The 24629-nt window shown below is 39.6% G+C and overlaps 2 protein-coding genes and 1 pseudogene across 2 annotated transcripts in view; 2 read left to right on the top strand and 1 right to left on the bottom strand.

The window, feature by feature from the left end:
• The first annotated feature begins 7297 nt into the window (after positions 1–7297).
• On the top strand, positions 7298–9098 carry LOC104609207 (metalloendoproteinase 2-MMP pseudogene; annotated as a pseudogene).
• Positions 9099–14380: 5282 nt separating this feature from the next.
• On the bottom strand, positions 14381–19929 carry LOC104609206 (uncharacterized). The gene is made up of 6 exons (XM_088893770.1): positions 19850–19929; positions 19637–19758; positions 19362–19554; positions 17513–17804; positions 14996–15153; positions 14381–14538 (listed from the first exon to the last, which is right to left on the bottom strand). The coding sequence occupies exons 1-6, from the start codon at positions 19854–19856 to the stop codon at positions 14381–14383; spliced, it is 930 nt and encodes a 309-aa protein (XP_088749896.1). The 5' UTR covers positions 19857–19929.
• Positions 19930–22814: 2885 nt separating this feature from the next.
• The window catches only part of LOC104609119 (bifunctional aspartokinase/homoserine dehydrogenase 1, chloroplastic-like), a 40132-nt gene continuing 38317 nt past the window's right edge, over positions 22815–24629 (top strand). The window contains exons 1-3 of the mRNA XM_010275345.3: positions 22815–23052; positions 23893–23960; positions 24080–24454. Of these exons, the coding sequence (XP_010273647.1) occupies positions 22880–23052; positions 23893–23960; positions 24080–24454 (616 nt within the window). The 5' untranslated portion in view covers positions 22815–22879. The remainder of the gene's footprint in view (positions 23053–23892; positions 23961–24079; positions 24455–24629) is intronic.

Genomic DNA, 24629 nt, shown 5'->3' with positions numbered 1-24629 from the left:
TACCTGGTGGCAAACTGCCTGGGGCCGAACTGCCTGGTGGTGAACTCCCTGGTGGCGAACTGCCTGGTGGCGAGCTGCCTGGTTGCGAACTGCCTGGTGGCGAACACCCTAGTGGCGAATTGCCTGGTGGCGAACTGCCTAGTGGCGAGCTGCCTGGTGGCGAACTGCTTGGTGGCAAACTGCCTGGTGGCAAACTGCCTGGTGGTGAACTCCCTGGTGGCGAACTGCCTGATGGCGAACTTCCTGATGGCGAAGTGCCTGGTGGCGAGCTGCCTGGTGGCGAACTGCCTGGTGGTGAACTCCCTGGTGGCGAACTGCCTGGTGGACTCGTCATTTGACTTGCTCCTAGGCGGCCTGCAACTCAGAGGATGGTGGAGCTCCCTGGTGCAGCGCAACCCGACTACCCTCCGCGTGAGGTGATTTTCTCTCCTTTGTAGGCGGCGGGAGCTGAGTGACCTGTGAGAACTGAATTAGAGGACCCGGGGGTATTTTCCCGGCGGGGACTCTCCGATGCCTAAGTTAGCATTCTGATTACAGAAGGCTTGGAGAGAAATGAGAGAGCTAGAGAGCGGGGGTTACCATCCTTTTTCCTCTCCTTTGGCTTTGGGGGTCGGAGTCCTTATATAGTGGTGCCCACGTGGGTTAGGTGGGAGAAAAGCCTTCAAACGGTAAGACGTCATATCCCGTCAGAACTGGGGTACGGTGATGAACTCCTCAAGGTTGTCAGGCTGGCGCTTGTGTGAGGTGGCCAGGTCGGCGCCTGGGCCAGATTGTCAAGTCGGCGCTTGTGTCAGTCGGCGGGTCGGTGTCCGGGCCAGGTTGCCAGGCCGGCGCCTGTGTCTGTCGGCGGGTCAGTGTCCGGGCCAGGTTGACAGGTCGGCACCTGTGTCCGGGTCAGGTTGTCAGGTCGGTGCCTGTGTTGGTCGGCGGGTCGGTGTCCGGGCCAGGTTGCCAAGTCGGCGCTTGTGTCCGGGCCAGGTTGCCAGGTCGGCGCTTGTGCCAGGTTGCCGGGTTGGCGCCTGTGGCAGGCTGATCCGGCCAGGTCGCGCGTAGGTCGCGTGCAGGACGCGCGCAGGCCGCGCCAGGTTGCGCGCAGGCCACGCCAGGCCGCGTGCAGGCCGCGATAGGTCGCGCGGACCGCGCCAGGCCGCGTGCAGGTTACGCCAGGCCAGCCAGATCGGTGCCCGGGGGGGACACCAACTTGGTAAGTTGTTGCCTGGGTGTTTACCTAGTTGTCACGAGGTGCCACATGTCGCAATTTCACTGGAGGGCCAAATCTGCCCTCATCAATTGCCCCCCACTCCCGAGCTGAGAGTAACTCAGCGAAGGGAGTAGATTTCTTTTGGCCCGTAAGTCGACGAGCTAGTAAGTGTTGATCCAATTCCTTAGGCTTTGGGAGCTGCCTGTATGTGGCGAGCTGCCAGTAAGACGAGGGGGTCTCCGCCAGTTCAGTAGTGTAGCCCTTAGTCTCTGGGGCAACTTATAGTTCACTTTTGCTGATTTTGTTCCTACTGAGGAAGCGACTGGATATTTAGCAATAGTGTGGCCCACAGGCTTTGGGAGTGACTCGTAGTCTACTCTTCTTTGACTTTTGCTCGTGCCGGAGAGGCGACCGGGCCTTGAGCAGTAATGTGGCCCGTAGGCTTTGGGAGTGACCCGTAGGCTTTGGGAGTGACTCGTAGTCTACTCTTTTTTGACTTTCCCGTGCCGGAGAGGCGACCGGGTCTTAAGCAGTAATGTGGCCTGTAGGCTTTTGGGAGTGACTCGTAGTCTACTCTTTTTTGACTTTTGCCCGTGCCGGAGAGGCGACCGGGTCTTAAGCAGTAATGTGGCCCGTAGGCTTTTGGGAGTGACTCGTAGTCTACTCTTTTTTGACTTTCCCGTGCCGGAGAGGCGACCGGGTCTTAAGTAGTAATGTGGCCCGTAGGCTTTTGGGAGTGACTCGTAGTCTACTCTTTTTTGACTTTTGCCCGTGCCGGAGAGGCGATCGGGTCTTAAGCAGTAATGTGGCCCGTAGGCTTTTGGGAGTGACTCGTAGTCTACTCTTTTTTGACTTTTGCCCGTGCCGGAGAGGCGACCGGGTCTTAAGCAGTAATGTGGCCCGTAGGCTTTTGGGAGTGACTCGTAGAGAGGCGACCGGGTCTTAAGCAGTAATGTGGCCCGTAGGCTTTGCCTGTGAGGTGTCGAGCTATGATTGTGCTGCATCAGCTTCGTAATGCCGGTCACCCACTCCTACAAGAAGCTACTAGGAGCTCGACCTTCGGGGGCAGCACTACTAACTTTAGGTCGCCAGCTCACACGGGAGCCTTGGAAGGCTCGACCGGTAAGGGCGCCTATGTAGTCTGTTGGCCGTCAACTCTCGCGGAAGCCACGAACAGCTCATCTTTGTAGGGGGGACCTTGCGGAGAGGACTGATGAGGCATTATCTGAATTGAAAGTAAGGTTGGTAGAGCTACTTAGTCTGTTAGCTCCCTGCATAGTTTTTGAGTTCATAAAAAATGTAAACTATAAAGTGATAACTTCAAAAAAGTGAGGGCTTAGCTTTGGTAAGATGAGAACTTAGCTTTTGTAGGATGAGAACTTAGCTTTTCGTAGCGTGTTCCCACAGACGGCGCCAATTGATGTAACCGTTTTTGGTCACGTACCATTTTTTGTGATGTATAAATTTTTTGGCTAAGTACCTCGTTGTTTGACCCGGTGGTGACGTGTCTTGGTGATGAGCTACTTGGTGGCGAACTACCTGGGGGAGAACTGCTTGGTGACGAACTGCTTGGTGGCGAACTGCCCGGTGGCGAGCTCCCTGGTGGAGAACTACTTGGTGACGAACTGCCGGGTGGCGAACTGCCTGGTGGCAAACTACCTGGTGGTGCTCCCTGGTGGCGAATTGCCTGGGGGCGAACTGCCTGGTGGCGAATTCCCTGGTGGCGAACTGCCTGGGGGCGAACTGCCTGGTGGCGAACTGCTTGGTGGCGAACTGCCTGGGGGTGAACTACCTGGTGGCGATCTCCCTGGTGGCGAACTACCTGGGGGCGAACTGGCTGGTGGCAAACTGCTTGGTGGCGAACTGCCTGGGGGCGAACTGGCTGGTGGCGATCTCCCTGGTGGCAAACTGGCTGGTGGTGAACTCCCTGGTGGCGAACTGCCTGATGGCGAACTGCCTGGTGGTGCTCCCTGGTGGCGAACTACCTGGGAGCGAATTGCCTGGAGGTGAACTCCCTGGTGGCGAACTGCCTGGGGGCGAACTCCCTGGTGGCGAACTGCCTGGGGGCGAACTGCCTGGTGGCGAACTGCCTGGGGGCGAACTGCCTGGTGGCGAACTCCCTGGTGGCGAACTGCCTGGTGGCGAACTGCCTGGTGGCAAGCTGCCTGGTGGCGAACTGCCTGGTGGCGAAGTCCCTGGTGGCGAACTGCCTGGTGGCGAGCTACCTGGTGGTGAACTGCCCAGTGGCAAACTGCCTGGTGGCAAACTGCCTGGTGGCAAACTGCCTGGTGGCGAAGTGCTTGGTGGTGAGCTGCCTGGTGGTGAACTGCCTAGTGGTGAACTCCTTGGTGGCGAAGTGCCTGGTGGCGAAGTGCCTAGTGGTGAACTCCCTGGTGGCGAACTGCCTGGTGGACTCGTCACTTGACTTGCTCCTTGGCGGCCTGCAACTCAAAGGATGGTGGAGCTCCCTGGTGCAGCGCAACCCGACTACCCTCCGCGTGAGGTGATTTTCTCTCCTTTGTAGGCGGCGGGAGCTGAGGGACTTGCGAGAACTGAATCAGAGGACCCGGGGGTATTTTCCCGACGGAGACTCTCCGATGCCTAAGTTAGCATTCTGATTAAAGAGGGCTTGGAGAGAAATGAGAGCTAGAGTGCGGGGGTTACCATCCTTTTTCCTCCCCTTTGGCTTTGGGGGTCGGAGTCCTTATATAGTAGTGCCCTTGCGGGTTAGGTGGGTGAAAAGCCTTCAAACGGTAAGACGTCATATCCCGTCAGAACCGGGGTACGGTGATGAACTCCTCGAGGTTGTCAGGCTGGCGCTTGTGTAAGGCGGCCAGGTCGGCGCCTGGGCCAGGTTGTCAGGTCGGCGCCTGTGTCAGTCGGCGGGTCGGTGTCCGGGCCAGGTTGCCAGGTCGGCGCCTGTGTTCGGGCCAGGTTGTCAAGTCGTCGCCTGTGTCCGGCGGCGGGTCGGTGTCCGGGCCAGGTTGCCAGGCTGGCGCCTGTGTCCGGGCCAGGTTGTCAGGTCGGCGCCTGTGTCCGGGCCAGGTTGCCAGGTCAGCGCCTGTGGCAGGCTGATCCGGCCAGGTCGCGCAAATCGCGCCAGTCCACTCGCAGGCAGCGCCAGGTTGCGCACAGGTCGTGTGCTGGCCGCGCGCAGGCCGCGCCAGGTCGCGCGCGGGCCATGCCTGGTCGCGTGCAGGCCGCCCGTAGGCCGCGTGCAGGTCGCGCCAGGCCAGCCAGACCGGTGCCCGGGGGGGACACCAACTTGGTAAGTTGTTGCTTGGGTGTTTGCCTAGTTGTCACGAGGTGCCACGTGTCGCAATTTCACTGGAGGGCCAAATCTGCCCTCATCAATTACATTCTGTTTAAAGCCGCTATTGCCCAAGTTGGTCTCTCCATTTCAAAGTGCCTTTGCTTTGAGACACCAAATTACTGATAACACAATTTTCACAATTTTGGCTCCAGAGGTTGCTCTCAACGAAAGAAGTGTTACATTCTGCTCAAACTAGATTTATAGAAAGCCTGTGATCATGTTGGTTGACCCGGTCCGTTATTAACAAATTTATATTGGATTGGGTTGGATTAAGCCAATATCTGGTCCGTTGGTATAAGATAAGAATATATATATATAATGGATCAGGTTTGGGTTGAAACCAATTTAAATCAAAATAAATTTGAACAGATTGGACAGTCCAAACATTGAATTGGACCGGCCCAAATTGATCCAAAACATTCATTGGATCGGATTGGGCCTGGTCCATTTATAATGAACTCACATTAGACTGGATCGGATTGGACCAAATCCAGCCCAATTGACACCTCTATTTGCAATGACCATGTCAGTGAAGCTTTTTGGCCATCCAGGGGGGACACGGCAAGGATGCCCCCTTTCCAATTATCTGTTTATCATGTGTATCGAAGTTTTGTCTTCTCTCTTTTTCAGAAGTTAGAGATGGGGGAACCACATATGGTATTCATTTTGGGCAAACTGGAATCAAATTTGGCTGCACTTGGCATTTCTTATTTTAAGGACTTATCTCTTTTTTGCAGTTAAAATGGGGACGGGATCTAATAAGTACAACATAACTAAGCACGTTAAATGAGCACTTGATAAATATTTTAACAACTGTGAAAAAGTGAATTTTAATCTTTTTCAAATGTGGGGTGAGGGTATTTTAAGGGATAGGTGTCAAAAAAATTTCAAGTGCTCATTATACGTGTTTAAAAGTTGTACCTATCTGATCTGAACTGATTAAAATGCCCCTATAAACAATGACTTTTTAACAGCAAAAAATAAATAAATCCTTAAAATAAGAAATGCCAAATATAGCCTTGAAATCATTACCTGTCTATGCCATACAATCTTATAATTTGCCTTCTGCTATTACTGCGCAAATCAATATATAGCCTTACTTTTTTGTGGGGAGATGGCTCCAAAAAGGTGTGCACTTGCGATTATGGCAAAACATGCTACGTCCTAAAGCTGATGGCGGACCTAACCTTGTTGATGCTACAAAGTAGAAATCAGACTTTGTTAGCCAAACTCAAATGGGTTTCCTTACTGCTCGGGATTCTCTTTGGGCTATGATTACCTTGTCACTGATTCCTTTTGGATGGTTAGAAATTCCGGGTCAATGTCATCAATTTGGTCTAGTATGTTGCATGGGAGAAAAATTCTTCTGAAGGGTTGCCAATGGCACATAGGGATGGATGGGAGGTAAGTTTTGGAGATCATACATGTTTGATTGTGTAATATATCCATGGTTTTGAAAACTGGACCAGACAGACAGACCAGTTTATCTGAGAATCAGTCAGGTAATTGATTCTGTTTCCCCCTAAAACTGTTATTGAGCCAAAAAACTGTTGATTTGGTCAATAACCCACTGACCCATGTGATTGAACTATCGATCCATTAATCAGGATAATAGTTTTTGACCATTTTTTATTTTATTTACTTTTTAAATCGAAGCAGGCTGTCCGTTCGGACCGAACAATCGGACCATACAACCCAAGACCGGTGGCCAGAATAGTTCCATATTCGGTCCTATTTTTAAAACCTTGATTATATCAACATGTGCCGAGTTCATCAGGTGTACAAGCCATTAGTGATTGGTTCATTGGTTGCATCGTTTCTGGTCTATTTGATCACTCAATATTAGAAGGTGGTGGAATCTTCTTTCAAGCTGTTACTATGTTATGGCGCCCTTTTCAAGGCAATCACTCTCTTCGTGATGTACTATAGAGCAGTGAATTACCCTGCTGGTTGAACCGCTCGAATCATTATCCGGTCAAAATTGTGGATAGAGGTGGCATTTTATCGGAAGCCAGGGTACCTAATGGTGAGCCACAATTCACAAATGGCGGGGTTAGACCATATATTATTAACAAGCTAGGCGTTAAAGTAGAGGTGGCAACTTCTTTTAATTTTCTAAATCAATCCACTTGACCGGGAAAAACTTTAGTTGTTGGGGGCCAACAACCTATACTTTGAGAGAACTTCTGAAAATGTCACATACTGCAAGAGTGTGTACTGCTTGACCTGCAAGAGATTGTAGGCCGTGCTTGACCTGCCATACAACATAGACTCGTAACAGGGAAGTGTGTGAAAATTGTGATGATGAAAATCCATTGTCAACCGGGGGTCCTCAGAGTCGTTTCTCCTCCATCAGTGCCATCGTCTAGGTGTTTAGGGGTCTGTTTGATTCATAATTAGAATCAGAATCTGAATGATTTATTCTCATATTTTGTTTGATTCATACAAGAATAATGGGAATGAAAATTAAAATCAGCTGGAATGAGATTTCCTTCCTTCCCAAGAAAAGGGGGAGGAAACGGGGTATTCCTGGAGAATACAGAAAATGGGAATAGGATTTCAATTCCCACCAACCAAATGGTTGGAATTGGAATGATCCATTCCCATTTCAATTCCCGCAAACCAAACGGGTCCTAAGATCCTTCCATGCTTTTGTTTAGCATGTCAAGCACGCCTACGCCTACTATATGCACAGTTTGTTTTTTCCTCAAATTAAAACTAGCAACGTCCCTGGATATGCTTATAAATAGGAGACGTTATGGAAGTCCAACACCAACAGAGATCAACAGAGATCAGCTCCTTGCATTTGTCAGTTGCAGTCTGATGGCCCCTCGGGTTTCCTTTCTTCTTCTGTCATCTTTTCTTCTTCTCCTGCTTCTCTTGCTACCCAACAGAATTCAATCCAAACCAAGTGGTCAGCCCTTCAAGTTCCTGCACCATCTGGAGGGATGCCACAAGGGTCAAGACGTAAAAGGAGTCCACCAGCTTAAACGATACCTCGAAAAATTCGGATATCTGAACTATCCACCTGGCAACAAAAGCCTCACTCATGCCGACGACGAGGAGTTTGACGAGCTACTAGAATCTGCAGTGAAGACATACCAGCTCAATTACCATCTCAAGGTCACCGGGAGTCTTGACTCCAAGACGGTGCAACAGATGATGATGCCCAGGTGCGGCATCCCAGATATTATCAATGGCACGACCTCAATGCGATCAGGAAAGAAGAACCATCATCATCACCATGCCCCCAGCTCTCTCCACACAGTCTCCCATTACACATTCTTTCCAAACAACCCAAGATGGCCGCCTTCCAAGACTCACCTAACCTACCGATTCAGGTCCAGTGCTTCGGTCGTTGGCTTGCAGGAACTGAGGTCCATCTGCTCAAGGGCTTTCTCGAGGTGGCAGCAAGTGAGCCATTTCACATTTGAGGAAGTTCAGAACGGTGCGGCCTCAGACATTGTGATTGGGTTCCACAGAGGTGATCATGGGGATGGGTATTCCTTTGATGGGCGTGGGGGGACTCTGGCTCATGCTTTTGCACCAACCATAGGTCGGTTCCATTATGATGCAGACGAGAGCTGGAGCACTAATCCCCAGCCTGGAGTGTTCGACTTGGAGTCTGTTGCAGTGCATGAAATTGGGCACCTTCTGGGTCTTGGCCACAGCTCGGTACCGGAGGCCATAATGTATCCTTCTATTCCTGCCGGAGCTGTGAAGAGGAACCTGCATGGCGATGACGTCCAGGGCATACGCGCCTTGTATGGTTTGTCTAAGTAATTATCTATCTTAAATAACTAATGAACAAATTAATAAAGGATGTGCTAGCTAGCCATCTTCCTCTCATACATATCGAGATATAATTAATGTATTAACTGAAGACTGAAGCAGTTTTGTTTTAACTATCAATGTTTTGATCAATAATTACTATTAAGACAACCCAATGTCAAGGTCAAGGGCACAGTTGATGGACAAGAAGATCTAGAGAGAAGCATCTATCTGTGTGTCTTACTCCTTATTAATCCAGAGGAGGAAATCGAATTGACGGGCTGGACATAGATGGAAAGGAAGAAAATGCCGATGTGTTTGAGATAATTCTTCGATTCACACCAACAAACTTGCGAGTATTCATAGTTTGCTTTGCAAAACGAAGGGTAGATCCACATCAAATACTATTTTTCATGAGAGGACTTTGGCTGTCTACGTTCAACAGCCCGTGTTGTCCATAGATCTCTCCGTGTGTGACATGTTAGCTTAGCCCATATGAATTCCATGCAATAGTAATGGTACTAAATAAGGAGTGGTTGTATGGACCAACGTGTCAAGCAAGTAGAGCCCTGTGGACAGCATAGGGTGTCAAATAATGTAGAGAGCCAAATTTTATTCAATATCATCCAATTTCCAAATTGACCATGTAGCTAAAGCATTCTCCAAATTTTACTCAATATCATCCTGTATTTTCAGCGTTTCTTTTGGCCTGCAGAAAGCTCAAAAAGACCAAAAATGGTCTTTTCAGTTTGGTATTACATAGACCGAAAGACGTGAAGACGAGCACAACAAGGAAAGACAAAAAGATTTTCAAATGAAGCTTTTGGGTGATGATTGGCATCGGTGCTGATTTTCTCAGTTTGCTGAAATTTCTGTTTGCTTGGTCGATTTTGGTGATTTTTAAGATATCGGCCAAAAATCAATTATTGATATATATTAGCCTTTTTTTAGGGATCACCTTTTTTGGTGATATCCAGATTTTTAGTTGATTTCCATTTTCTTAGGATGATATGCCATCCAACATGGCATTGAGTAAGAACTCTAATATAAAAATCGGCCCTTAATAATCAAATACCAAACAATTCAAAGCCAATTTCTCACAATTCAATTTACATGACACAAAATAATATCAAATAACAAAATTTACCAATTTTTTAAGAAACACTGATTTCAAAAATCACTGATTTTTGAAAAATCAATAAGAAATAATCTGCATAAATGCCAAAGATCACCTTGGTCTTTCCACGCTGAAAAATTGCCTCCCAAATGTTTTTAACAGCCTGATAGACCATGATACCGATCAAACGGTCTTGATCTTTAAAGAAAAGACCCCAAAAGTTCAACTCATCTTCTTTGAAAGGTTACCTAGATCAGGCAATATCCGAATTTGAATCCGATTAGAAAATCCGATATCCGAATTCAATTCGATATCTTACAGATATTGAAAATTTCTATCCAAATTCGAATCCGATTAAATATTCGAATATTCGATTCGATTCAAATTCGATTAATTCATTATTTTAGATATTAATAAATATATAAAATAAATATTTTTATTGATATAAAGTATATAAATATATAAATTATTTATATAACTTAATTATTATATATAAATTATATAAAATATTTTATATATTATATATAAGAATTAAATAATCGATCGAATTTGGATATTTATCGAATCGAATCAGGTCATATCCGAATTCGACCGATTAGAAATTCAAATTATTCGAATTTGATTCGATTATTTCGAATGTCGAATTCAAAATCGGATTTTCAAATACCGTTGGCACCCCTGCTATTGGCTGCCCGAAGTAAACCATGCAATTATCAAAAGAAGTAAACACATGCAATTAATGGGATTGGATAGAAAAATGGGAAGAGGTCATGTGGCATGGAAAATTAGTTTATATTTGCTATTTAATTAATAAAGAAGTGTTTGGTTGGGATTTTATTATGTTTTTATATTTTAATTCAAATATAAATAAGCCACATATATGAAAAGGGAGAGAGGAAGCTCCATGTTTCTACCAAAAAAAAGAGAGAGAGAGTAAGCTCCATGCGAACGTTGTGGTGACAGAACTCCTTTATCTCCATTTTTCCCATGTATAATTTAGTTATAGACGCCAATACGTGCATTTATTTCACATCTAGACCACTTGCTATTTTTGGTAACCAAGGCCATGTTTGGTTCACTACTCTATGCCTCATTCTCTTAATTCTTGCTCATTTTAGGTAAGAATGGGCAAGAATGAATAACATTACAGTGTTTGGTTACAAAATTCTTGCCAATGGCTATATTCTTTTTAGAATGAAAAATCAGCCCCATTGCACAAAAATTGTCTACCTGCACATAAAAAATAATCATGCCCCATCTTGCTCATTTCATTCTTTAAGGAACCTATAAAACTGTTGCCATATATGTTTACTTTTGCAAAAGCACTTTTATAAAAGTACTTTTACAAAAGCACTTTTATACAAATACTTTTACATGAAAGCACTTTTATGAAAGTACTTTTACGAAAGCACTTTTATGGAAGTACTTTTACAAAAGCACTTTTATGGAAGTACTTTTATAAAAGCACTTTTATGAAAATACTTTTATAAAAGCACTTTTATGAAGGTACTTTTACAAAAGCAATTTTATGGAAGTACTTTTATAAAAACACTTTTACAAAAGTACTTTTATGGAAGTAATTTTATGAAAGCACTTTTATGAAAGCACTTTTACAAAAGTACTTGTATGAAAACACTTTTAATAAAATGCAAAAGCACTTTTATAAAAGCACTTTTATGAAAAGTACTTTTATAAAAGCAATATTAGGGAAATCACTTATATAAAAGAACTTTTATTTAAATACTTTTATAAAATCATTTTTACAAAAGTCCTTTTATAAAAGCATTTTTATGAAAGTACTTTTACAAAACATCTATGCAAATTGGTAAACATTGACTATTGGAGACCTAGGCTGGCGATTTGTGAATACCAGCACCTTTTTTTTTTTTGAAGAATGAAAATGAGCAATAAAATTTTTAAAAATAAGAAATGTAAAAAATACACAAAATAGAAAAATGTAGACACATAAAAGAAAGATAAGTGTGATAAATAAGATAACGATTTTTATTAATTATGTAATGAAATACAAAGTTTAAAAAGAAATGAGTCAATTGTCCAAGTGAACATGTCATAACTAAATAATAAAATTTTAAAAAATAGAGATCCAAAGAGAAAAAATAAATATAATAAATAAGAATTATTTTTATTGGCATTGCAAATAGAATACAAAATTTAAAATTGTCTTGAAAAGGAAAATGTTTTCCATTTGAGGAATGGTTTAGGAATTTGATACTCTAGGTTCACACATGATGCCATAATTAAATAATATAAAAATAAAAATAAATATAGATACTAAAAGTTATAAAAAAAACATGAAAAATATATAGAAAAATTAACAAGCATCCCTGATCTTATGCATTTCTCATATTATACAAAAATAAGTGTCATATATAGGTTTTATTGATGATGGAAATGGAGTAGAGTTTAAATTTACATAGAAATAAAACCATTTTCCAAGTTATGTCAAATGTGACAACTCATAATGTTATAATTAAATAAAAATTTAAAGCTATATAGAAATATAAAAGATTATAAAGGAAATTAAAGGAAAATCTAGACACATCTCTGATAATATAAAAGATTATCCATCCAACCTGGACGACTAAACCGGTGACATGCAACCTGGAGACAAAAAATGGTTCAGCTTCTAGGTCGGTTTTTAAAACACTACATATATATACTTAAAATATATAAACGGTGACATAGCATGGTCTGACCCGTTCGATCCAGACAATCGAACTGGTGGCACAGGACCCAAACACAAAAATGGTTTGGGCTCCAGATTAGTTTTCAAAACATTATATATATATTTTTTATGGTTCACCTGTAATAATTTCATATGTCATTTCTAAGGGACTATATAAGTTAATGGTGGGATCTTATTGGGTTTGGCTGTCTTATCAATTCAGAACGGGAAGTATCGAGACCCATCCCAAGTCTAATCAATGTTCAAAATATTGCGATGTATATAGTTGAGTATGGTATGATATATGTATTGGTTTTTGAATTCTTTGAAACTCTAAGGCCATGTTTGGGAGTGCTTAAAAATAAGTGCTTATTTGGGCCATAAAGCACTTATTAGTATTTGGGAAATAAGGCCGAAATAAGTGCTTATTTTAAAAATAAAAACTTATTTTTTAAGCCTAAATTTCCAGCTTTTTTTAAGTGCTTATGCAATAAGCACTTATTCAATTTTTTTTCTTCCAAAATTATCCCTAGTTGAATTTTAAAATAACGCTTATAAAATTATCACTAGTTGAATTTTATAAAAGTAATTTTATGAAAGCACTTTTACAAAAGCATTTTTGTGAAGTACTTTTACAAAAGCACTTTTAGGAAAATACTGTTATGAAAGCACTTTTACAGAAGCACTTTTATGAAAGTATTTTTATGAAAGCAGTTTTAAGAAAGTACTTTTACAAAAGTACTTTTATGAAAGCACTTTTACAAAAGCACAACACTTATGAAAGCACTTTTATGAAAAACACTTTTACAAAAGCACTTTTATAAAAGTACTTTTACGAAATTACTTTTATGAAAGTATTTTTATAAAGTGCTTTCCTATAAGTACTTTTATAAAAGTGTTTTCATAAAAGTACTTTTATAAAAGTGCTTTCATAAAAGTACTTTTATAAAAGTGTTTTTATAAAAATGCTTTCATACAAGTACTTTCTTAAAGTGCTTTCAAAGGGTATATTTTGAAAATTAGAAAAAATAAATGAAAGACAGAATAGTCGTAAATGCTTATTTAAGTGATCATTACAAAAAAAGACTACCAAATGTCCAATGTAAAATAAGTGCTTATTTTAAAAAATAAACAGTTGAAAAAGTTGTATGCCAAATGCAAGCAAGTACTTATTTGAATAAGCACTTGTTTTTAAACACTTATTCAATAAGCACTTATTTTTAACTTAGCACTCCCAAACATGGCCTAAGTAAATTTAGTTTATATGGGGCACTTATGAAACTTAACACCCTTACCGAAGATGCCCTCGCTCATTTCTTGAAACTTTAAACATTTTTAATCTAAAGAGTATTTTTCTTTGAATTGTGCAATTTGAAAAAATTGTATGTTTCAATACTTTTGAGTCATGGTACCAATACAACCCATTAGTTGTGGATTATAGTTATAAAAAAATAACGATTAAAATGTTAGCAGCAATATATGGTAAAAAGGGGATATTTGCATAGAAACTCTCTATAGTTTCATGTATTTAATAAAACCTACTCTATAGTTTGCATATTATAAGGCATCATATCACTACTTTTTTTTTTAAATAAAAGCCTTGAGAGCATGCCATTTCACACTTTCAATTGATTTTAAAATGCTTGTCACCCAAACAAAAAAGTGGTTGCAAACTATAGGGTTTGTTTTAGTAAATATGTAAAACTATGGAGATGTCTGAATAAATAATCTTGAAAAGAATGCTTTTGAAAACTGGATCAGATCAGACGATTGGATCAGTTGATCCAGGAACCATCCATGTAACCGGTTCCATTTCACCTTAAAACCGTTTCTGAAAAGAATGCTTTTGAAAACTGGATCAGATCGGACGATTGGATCAGTTGACCCAGGAACCATCCATGTAATCGGTTCCATTTCACCCTAAAACCGTTTCTGGCCCAAAAATTATTGATTTGGTCAATGAACTACTGATTTGGGAAGTAGAACTGTTAACCCATTGACCTGGACAAAGGTTTTTGGCCATTTTTTATTTTTAAAATCAGAATGGGTCGTTCCTTCGAATTAGACAATCGGACCATTCAACCCGGGAACCAGTGACCAAAACAGTTCTGTGTCCATTTTCGTTTTTAAAACCTTGTTAAAAAGGTTAAAAACTATATTAAAGATTTGCCATGTCTATTAAATATTTTAACAAAGAAGGTTTTTTCATTCAAAGAATAAATTAATCAACATTAATTATGCACAATCACTTTCTAGTTCAATATCAGGAAAGGGTAAGGATAATATATTTATTCATGATAAACTATTAATTACTCCGATGAGAGAAACATCTGCTTCAAAAATGCAAGTATCATTCACCAGGAAGCCCTTTGATAGTTTGTTGAGAACACTCAACTTCATGAACTTGTGATAACCCCAGCCAGAAGGCTTGCCAACGAACCATTGTTTAACTGCAATTAAGTCATTTTATGTCACCACTTCAAGAAAGAAAAAAAAGAAAAAAGAAAAAACAAATAAATGTATTCCTTCAGATTCTAAGCAAAAGCTTTGCAATTTGCATGGAACCACGCATGCCCATATCAACCTATGAACGGACAAGTTTATCTTAATTAATGCTTTGTTTGCATGCATGTAAAACTAGTAGAAAACAAAATGTTTCTCGCAAAGCAAAGTCTACAATGCAAAAGCTACACCATGAAGTAAAACAATATAAATCAACGATAAAGGGAAACATTACATGTAAACATGAACCAATAAAAATTAAATTTAACTGATTGATTACCACCTTTTCGATTTATTATGCAACTTCAAAATTATAGTTGAACTCTTTGTCCTTAAAGGGGAAATTAAAATTAAAAATCCTATTAAATTTTTCTCAATAGAATGCAATGATGCATTTTAATTCACCTGGAGATTCATGGTGATTTTCATTAAACTGGTCCAAAACTCGCAATTTACCTTCCACATACACTTTTTCATCCGGAGACTTACCAACCATTAATAAGTACAAAGAAATGCTGTTGCCTTTCCCATTTGAATCACCTTTGGGATAGAGTTTCATCTTCCTAACACCAACATGCATGTACATATATAAAAAAAAATAGATAAAACTATTTAATTGAAGTAACAAATTCAAAAAGAACCATTTGATGATGGCTGAAGTCACTAAACTAAATGATTTATTACTTTTTCCTTTGAAAGAAAAAAAATATCACTCATTCAACCAAGGATAAGCATCCTTCCCTTCCAAGCACCCACAGACACATACCTAGTGTGTAGTAGCCCAATAGAACTGTGTAGTGGCATGAGCCTCCTTGGTTTCAATTCTTTGTAAACTTTTACATGTGCAAAATATTTAATGCTTTGTATGTGGTAATTTTAGATTACGATGCTAATACTATATTTGTAATTTTTTATAACATTTTGTATTTCTATGTGTATAAAAATAATTCTTATTTATCAAACTTATATTAGTTTAATATGATAAATATATGATATTCAAGATGTCCCTAAATATTTTTTATAATTTTTCATTATGTTTTTTCTTTATCTTTATTTTTTCATTTTGATTATTCAATTATGACATCAAGAGTTGACACATTTGACTCAAAAAGTGGAATTGTTGACTCACCCCCAAACAAACAAAAATCCATTTTTTGGGTTGGTTTTAAAATTTGTATTTTATTTCCATCATCAATAAAAATAATTAATCTTCATCACACTCATTTTTCTTTGTTATGATTATTATAAATATTAGAGATGTGTCCAAATGTCTTTTACAAATTTTCTATATTTTTCTTTTTTTGGTGATTTTATCTTTTTTTCTAATTTTCATTATTTAATTTTAATACGAAGTGTTGACACATTTGATCCAAAAGGTTGACTTGTTGATCCACCACCAAATAGCAAAATAATTTTATTTTTCGGTTGGTCTTAAATTTTGTATTTCATTTCTATAATCAATAAAAAATGATTATTGTTTATGCAATATAGAATGAGAAAGAATGAGAGATAATATAAACAATTCTTGTTTATGCAATTTACATCTTCTGGTCTCACAATTAAGGAGGGACCAACTTCAAAAGTAGGATTGCTTTAATCAATAATAGGATTCAATGAAATATAATGAGAGTTAATACTTAGTTATATATCCAAATTTTTATAAAAAGTCCTTACTTTTGTGCTTTCATCTTTTTCAAATTTTAGTATTTAATTATTACATCACGGATGGACTTGTTTGCCCAAAACACTGAACTACTTATCTATCTAGCACTTAAACAAACCAACTTCATTTTCAAGTCAGTTTTAAAAATATGGGTTTTATATTTTGGGTAAATTGTTTATACCTCTGCTGAAGTTTGGTAAGTGCAACCACCTCCCCTGAACTTTCTAACATAGTTGCAAATAGACTCCCTCTCTTAGAATCCTTTAAAATGAGGCATGAAAATGTCTAAAATGCCCATGCAGTTATTATTGAGGCTGGTTTCTACAGTAAAAGTAATATAAACTTTATGAAAACAAAAAGGAAAGAAAATTTAAAATTGAAACTTTACTGTTGAGCAATTGATATGAAGGGAAAATTTGAAAAACAAATCAATTTGATTGGAAGGGTTTAGGGTAGTGGTTCATATTAGAGAAAACTTGGAAAATAAACATTTTGGTCAAAGTAACTACATAAACATTTTGGACATTTTTATGCCTCTTATTAGAGGATTACAACAAAGGAGGTCTACTTGCAACTATGTCAAAAAGTTCAGGGGAGGTGATTGCAATTACCAAATTTAAGAGAGGTTTCACCAATTTACCCTTATACTTTCATATTTTATGAATTTAATTAGTGGATTTTTTAATGTTGATAAACAAAGATACCTTAAATATATGATTTAGCAAGAGAGAATGTGAGTTAATATCTTAAATATAGAATTTAATGAAAGGGAATTGAATAATTGAATAATAATATTCAAATTTACAATTTCTACCCTCAAAACAGAAAAGAGAGGGATATTTTAATCGAAAAATAAAATAAAAAACCTTGGGGACATATCCCTAGCCACTTTTTATTGTTTATTATTTATTATATAGATAGATAGATATAGATATATATTTCCATCAAAGAAATGGAAAGTCTTTTTCCAGGGTGACATAAAAATGTTTTACATGTTCAAGATTTGTGATTTCTAAATCTTAAGAGATTTTACTTCAGCGATTATATATAGTGTTTTTCAATAAATTCTTACTAGACGATCAAACCACCATTTTTGGCTCCATTTTGCTTTTCACGCATACCAAAGTTTGAAAGCAAATTAATTAAGACTTAACATTCCAACATATATAGCCTTATTCACTAAAAGGTAAAGTATTCAGTTCAGACACTTCAGCTATAAACTACCCCTAAACATAATGGAAAAGTAGAAGGCGCAATACCATTTACGGTCTGCAGCACAGAATTCATCCGAATGATAAAATTCCTCTTCCAACTTTGAGAAGTTCTCAATCTTCCAAGTGCAATTGGGAAAATCTGATGGACTTATCAATGACAAACGTTCTCCTTTCCTTATGTTTCTCTCTTTACAGATGAAGACCTCCACTCCAAAACAGCAAGTGTCATTGACAAGGTATCCATTAGAGGGGTCCTTAAAAGTTTGAAGATCAATCAACTGGGCAAAACCCCACTCTCTCGTCACGGAAAGAAAGCACCTTCCTTTCCCATTTGCATCTGCTACACCCAAAGCAGTAAACTTTGTTCATGCATTTTGGCCATCACCCTCATACATTCTAATACAATCATTAAGAAATAGCTGGAAATTTTCATTGGAAAAGGACTCTTGACTGTGTGTGCATTTCCATGGTCTCAACAAGAACCAAAATAGAGTTTGTCTATTATGAGAAACATATGTTAATGATGATCTTGGAGCAACTTTGGTGTTTAGAATAAATAAAAGAAAAATAAAACACTAATCCTGTGTTTGGTTTGAAGGAAAAAGAAGAGAAAGGAATAAGGGAAAGGTAAGGAAATTAACCTACATAAAGATTGTAAAGGTTTCCCTATCTTTCCATACCTTTTCCTTCAAACCAAATATAACCTAAATGGAGTTCAGTTTGTTTGATTCGTAAAAGTATGTAAGCAAAGATGTCAGCATTAAAATAATTTTTTATTTATATATTCTGAAGAATTTTTTGATGGATGAACTTTTAGGAAGTGTGCCTGAATTGAATAAACCATTCGCCATTTGCCATTCACCAATGTACGTATACATCATATAACGAGAATACACATATATAGAAAACATTTCTGTGTTTTTGTATTTACTAGCGGGGACCCGTGCGATGCACAGGAAAATCTGAAAGGTTTAATAATTTTATTTACTATTAATTAATATTAAATTAATAATCAAAATTTGTTGTTAATTAATTAAAAGTATTCAAAATTATTGTTAATATCTAAAATTTTAATAATTGTATTTTTCATTTAGTATTGATTTACAGAGAATAATTATTGTTAATTTAATATGAATAAACATATTTTTAATAAATTTAATTTTATTAATAATTTGTACTAACTTTAATAATTGTAATGATTTTTATTATTTTAAATGAAATTTTGATTAACTTTAAATAAATAAACATAATTATGAAAGCTAACATTTTTATTAATTTCACTAATAATTCACAATTATATAGGAATGACAATGGGGTGGGTTTAGGGTGGAGCATCCCATTCCTGTCCTTGTCCTATAGTTAAGACACTCTACTCCATCTCCGTCACGTCCCTAGTGTCAGGTGGGTTCAAGGCAAGGGAACCACTCCTCAATGTCAGGCAAGTTCAGGGGTAAGGCACCCCTCTTCTCATCAAAGATGGGAAATCCTCGAATTTCCCCTCCCCGTCCCCAATATAGGGCGGGTTCAAGTAGAAGTGTAAATCGGGCGTGAGTGTGATGGACTGGATATCTATCCAATTTGATCCGGTCCGGTATGAATTCATTATAGATGGATCAGGTCCAATCCAATTTGTTAAATATTTTCCACCATTTTGAACTGATCTAGTTCAATGTTTAAACTGTCCAAACAGTCCAAATTGGTTTTAATTTAGATTGGGTTCAACTCAAACCTGGTCCATTGACACCTGTACTCTTATCTTATAATAAATGACCATTAAGTATAAACTGTTTAATATGCCTCGTTGGTGTATCTAATCCTTCAAATTGATTTTGATTCAGACCGATCCAGCCCAAATAAGTAATTTAGACAGATTGAATTGGGCAAACATGATTACCTTCCAACGTCAAATAATTGCCGTGAATCTGATGGAAAACAAAGAACCTAAATAACGCAGTGACCTCAAACGATGGGGGAAGAGAATTGGTCTCCGACAACACCAAATAGAGTGAGATATGATCCTGCCCATTCCTGGCCTTGTCTCCATTTGGGTACAAACCCAGTTTCCTACAACCAATCCATTTTAATTTCTATGTTTTGTTTCCTCCTCAAATCAATCGTAAACTTTGCTTTAATTAAGAACCACTTAATTAAACTACTTACCATTTGTTATCCTCCGGCTTCAAAATCTCCAGAGTCGTACCTCTCCATCAAAGATTTTGAAAGTAAAGAAAAGGATGGGATCTCTAATGTGTAGTGGGTCGGTGGCTCATCCCTGATTGATCTCCGGATTTCTGTGTCGAAATCACAAAGGAAGGAAAGTAAGGTTTGTACCCCCCCTAGTTGCTAGGTCGAAGGTTACAAGGAATTAAAGCAAGTACGTACCTTCCATGACTTGGTCAACTATACCAGTTCCTCGTTTTCTTGATTTCTTATCGATGTGTAGGATTAGGTAATCTGTAAGAGGGAAGAAAGAACTAAGTTGCAGAGAAGCAACTTGTAGAGTGGTTTAAAATAGAACTACAGGATTCTTTTCTTCATTTCTTCTTTTTTCTCTTGGAAGTAGTTCTGATTTAGACTGGATACTTTGCCTTCACTCATAGTTATTCGTAGCTGAAAGAGAAGTAAATTGAATCATATTCATAGCCCTTCCAATTATAACTGCATTTTTAAGGCTGCGCGAGTCTGGATTTTCTATCCACATGAGATCGCAGCCACACATTGAGAACATCTCATACTCTTACATGTTATATATTATGGATAGGGAGATGTTCCCAATGCAAGGGGATAGTATTTTGTGGATAGGAGATCCAAAGTCACACGTACAATTGGGGTAGCGCATCCCCGCCCAATCCTAGTGTAGTATGCAGGGTGATTCGATCCCAAGTCTTCCCCAACGGGCAAAAGACCTTACCAACTAATCAATTGGTATGGTAAAAGAAGGAACCTCAAATAATTAAAAATTACAAAAGATAGGATGGTGCTTATGAAAGATAAAAATGAGTTTATTGATGATGTTTATTCTTTTGCGCAAAATGCTTCACCTTCACACCCATGGTGCTTAGTTGGGGATTTAAATAGTATTTGTTGCTGCCTTGGATGGGCCAAGGGCAACAAGGTAATTTTGCTTCTAGGCCGAGGGCTGATTGATGAGTCCGAGGTCCGTTGTGGCTAAGAGCCTGTAGGTCAGTCCTAAGGAGAAATAGAAGATGTCAGAGGCCCCGGGAGATAACTCGAGACAGGGACTCCGATGGTCAAATTAGTGAGGGTGTGATGAGAGGTGGATGAGGCCTAAACTGGGTCCGCTCAGACAATGTCACAATGGAAGTAAATAAATTCTCAATAGAGGAGAGTCTAGATCTCTCACCTAAGGGGGGTCACTCCCTATTTATACTAGATACCACCTAGGAGTAGGTGGGCACAGACGGCCAAGATACGGTCCGCCCTTGTGTGTGTGGCTATCCGAGGTTGCCGCGTGCGGCTGTGCCATTGGGCCTATGTCGCACGCCTACTTCTGCTCTGTGCAATGCCAGTATTGGGTCTGCACTATACGCCATCCTCTACCACGTGCGGGCATGCTATTGGTCTGCCATAAGCGTCTACATCATTTGCCCCCCACTCTCGAGGCCGTGGTGGAGGTCTTAGTTGAGGACGTCGGCTTCGGCTGAAGGGAGTATGTTATCTTTGCTGGGAGACGTTGAGTGGCTTTCTTTGGCGAGGACCTCGGCCTCGGCTTCGGCTCGTTGAGGAGGTGCCTTGCCTTTGAACACGACGATGTCGACTTAGACTTTGATTCCACCTTTGAGGAGTGCTGCAGAGGGCCGGTTGTGCAAAGGTGTTGGGCTCGGTCTTAAGGGAGTTTGGCACCGATCGTGTGAAGGCTTTGATTCCACCTTTGTCTGTTGTTGTGTTGCTTTTGTTTAGTTGTATTTATCCTTTTTTTATAATGAAGATATTGTTTACTCAAAAAAAATAAAAAACTAGATTTTTCAATCTTTTCAGACATTTGATTAACAAGAAAAAGTAGGAAATACATCCATTTTTTTTGCAGTTGACAATAAAACTCATAGTTTTTCGTTTAGGCTGAGTTTAGGAGTACAAATGCAAATATGTAGAGTGCAAAACTTTATATTTTTATATGTATTTACGCTGTACATATTTGCATTTGTACTCCTTCCAAACTGAGCCTTAGGAAATTTATGGGCCATCTTGCCATTCCATTGTAGGATTGCATCTAAAAGCATCTAAAAATGATTCTCAAAATATTGAAAGAAAAAGATGAAGGGGTCTTCTATGTGAATTATTTTTCATGTGAGTTCCAAAAACAAATGAGAGCCATTTGGTTTGAAAATAAATTGGGTGTGCATGTGTTGTTTCCAAAACTAAAAGATGAAGGGGGTGTTCTGTGTGAATTATTTTTCATGTGAATTCCAAAAACAAAAGAGAACCACATGGTTTGAGAATAGATTGGGTGTACATGTATTGTTTCCAAAATTGAAACAAATTGGTTCTTGCTTGTAATGTTTTGGGTGGGCACTGTTATATGTTGGTTTTCTGCAAAATTTTAGGACGCCAATGTCAATGTACCCAACTGTTTTTGCTTTTCACTCAATAGATTCCTTGTTTTCTTGGTGGGTGAGCCTCCTCTATTACCTCTAGCTTTCCTCTGGTTTGGTTAATGGGGACAGTAAAAAGAAAGTTGAATTGGAGACCAAATCAGCCCTCCGCAAGACTGCCCTTTACAAAGTCCCATAACACATCCCCCGTGTATTGAGAACATCTCCCAATGATCATCATTCCTGGTATTATCATCTGAAGATGTTGTCAAGGATGTGCCATGGGACGTTGTGAGGGGCTGATTTGAACTCGCCGTATGGTGGTATGGGACCCACATTTATGAAATGACCGAATAACGAATTGGATCTCCTTACAAAGCGCGTCTCACACGGATTTCACAGTTACATCCTACCCTTTATTGGAAACATCTTCCCGCGGGCGCCCTATTGACGAGCAGATCCGGACTCCCTAATAACTAGACTTGTGTGCTGTGTACTGATCTATCTATGAGCGTTGCCAAGCCAAGCCCATAAGATATTGTACGAGAGCCACCTTCTGCCCAAATTATTTGCCCACAGATATCACTGATGTAATGATGTTACGCAGAATTTACTCATTTTATAGATGCATTAAACATTCCGAAACAACGGAATCACTGAATACTACGATGTTATTTGATGCATCTCAACCAAAAAGATTCTATTCCAACGGTTATTAGAAAACTAAGATATACTCCAAAGCGACACTGGGTGGTACGCCATCAAAGCTCTCTCGTGATATAGCGAGAGGAAGAGGGAGAAACACTCTGTAACTCCGCTCGTCACACTTCACTTCGGGCCTTCGGCAGCCGCAGCAGCCATGGCGTTCTCTTCTTCCTTCTCTTCTTCCTGTAGCGTCTCATCCAATGCGGCCACGGTGGCACACAGTAGCAAGAAGAATAGCTGCAACTCTGGGTGCCACCACCACCCTTTCTCCTCTTCGTCTCACATCTCCTTCCCTGGTGCTTTTCTTCAACGGTCTTCGATTCCAAGGTATCTTCCTTTTTCGTTACTTCCACCTGTAGCTTACTTTCCGAAAGCTTGTTTACTTTACTGGTAACATCGTCTGCAACTAGTTGTTTTATTAGTGTGTAATTGCTTTCTTTTGAATTCTGAGATTGAAACAATTGATTATCTGTAGTCTGTCAAATGGTTCAGAATTTAAGAACTAGTTGGTATTTTATTTTGAACTGGGGTGGTGGTGGTGGTGAGCGATTCGAATGGGCTTGTTTTTATATTCATTGATAACCCATTTGGTACTCAACGCGAAATGACAAGGGATGTGATGGGTATTTTTTGGAACAACTTCTTCCCGTACACTAGGAGTGCAAAAATTATGTAGAGATGCATTGGAGCAGCCATTTTTGAAAGTGTTTGGGGGGAAAGGATTTAAATATTCTTAGACTATTTTGATTATCATTACAGTTGCGAATTGGGTCCTGATGAGGAAGAAACCCAGAAAAGTATCCATTTGTGCAGAATTAGTTGCTATTTTTTCTCTACACTGGCAGCGGGCTCTGCAGGGCTGGTTCCTCCTGGAGGAGTTGTTAAGCTCAACTTAGAAGGCTGTTCAGAAATTCAGGGTCTTGTTGCTAGTTTTTGCTTTCCTGAGGAATTTTTCTTTCACTTCTTACAGACTTCGCTAATTTTGTATTTATTTTCTTTGAAATAATTCTTTATAGAATGACTTATTTGCAATACTTAGTTCCATGACTGATTTGCTTCACAGATTATTATATTTTTCTTTCCTTTATTCTTTCCTTTTCCCCTTGTTTCTTTTTCCACCCTTTGTTGTCAATTTATCAATAACTTGTTATTTTTGTTCCCTTCCAGAATTGGTTGTGTTCCTGTTTTGGGAAGAAGACAGTCATCTTATGCCCACATATATTCTCCTGTTGCAGGTCCTTCTTCCACCTAGTATTGGTTAACAGTATTTGAAATCATTTTTACAATCTTGAGAAGGTTGCTTTTGTACATTTAGTTTCATTTTTTGAGACCTGGATGACCTTGATTTTGGCAGTTCTTTTGCACGAGGAACCTGAAGGAAAAACATCACTTCCCAAAGGCAATATGTGGTCTATTCATAAGTTTGGTGGGACCTGTGTAGGCACCTCTGAGAGAATTAAGAATGTTGCAGATATAATTGTTAACGATGATTCAGAAAGGAAGTTGGTTGTTGTATCTGCAATGTCAAAGGTGACAGATATGATGTACGATCTCATTGACAAGGCGCGATCCCGGGATGACTCCTACATATTGGCACTAGATGCTGTTTTAGAAAAACACAAACTAACAGCGATGGATCTACTTGATGGAAATGATCTTGCTAGTTTCCTATCACGGTTGCATGATGACATCAATAATCTCAAAGCAATGCTTCGTGCAATTTACATAGGTTTTTTATCTTGTATTCCTTGTCTTCAGTTAAATTCTGTAACCTCAACTGTACAGTAGTGGTACCCTTTCCAAATGACAACCATGGTAAAATGCATGCTCACTTGTGAGCATATAACTTTGGGAGGACTATTCCACCTAAAATTGGGGCCTTCTGTTGGGAGATGTTACACATG

This window comes from Nelumbo nucifera, chromosome 8, assembly GCF_055504915.1.
Source record: "Nelumbo nucifera cultivar China Antique chromosome 8, China Antique-T2T, whole genome shotgun sequence".
Classification (NCBI taxonomy): domain Eukaryota; kingdom Viridiplantae; phylum Streptophyta; class Magnoliopsida; order Proteales; family Nelumbonaceae; genus Nelumbo; species Nelumbo nucifera.
This window is presented reverse-complemented; position numbering and strand designations above follow the sequence as displayed.

Bases quoted from the DNA above. Each gene is read 5' to 3' on its own strand.
- LOC104609206 (XM_088893770.1), bottom strand. The intron at 19,555-19,636 runs TAACAAATGGTA...AACAAAACATAG, and splicing joins GAGATTTTGAAGCCGGAGGA to AAATTAAAATGGATTGGTTG. The intron at 14,539-14,995 runs GTGAATTAAAAT...ACTTAATTGCAG, and splicing joins AAATCACCATGAATCTCCAG to TTAAACAATGGTTCGTTGGC.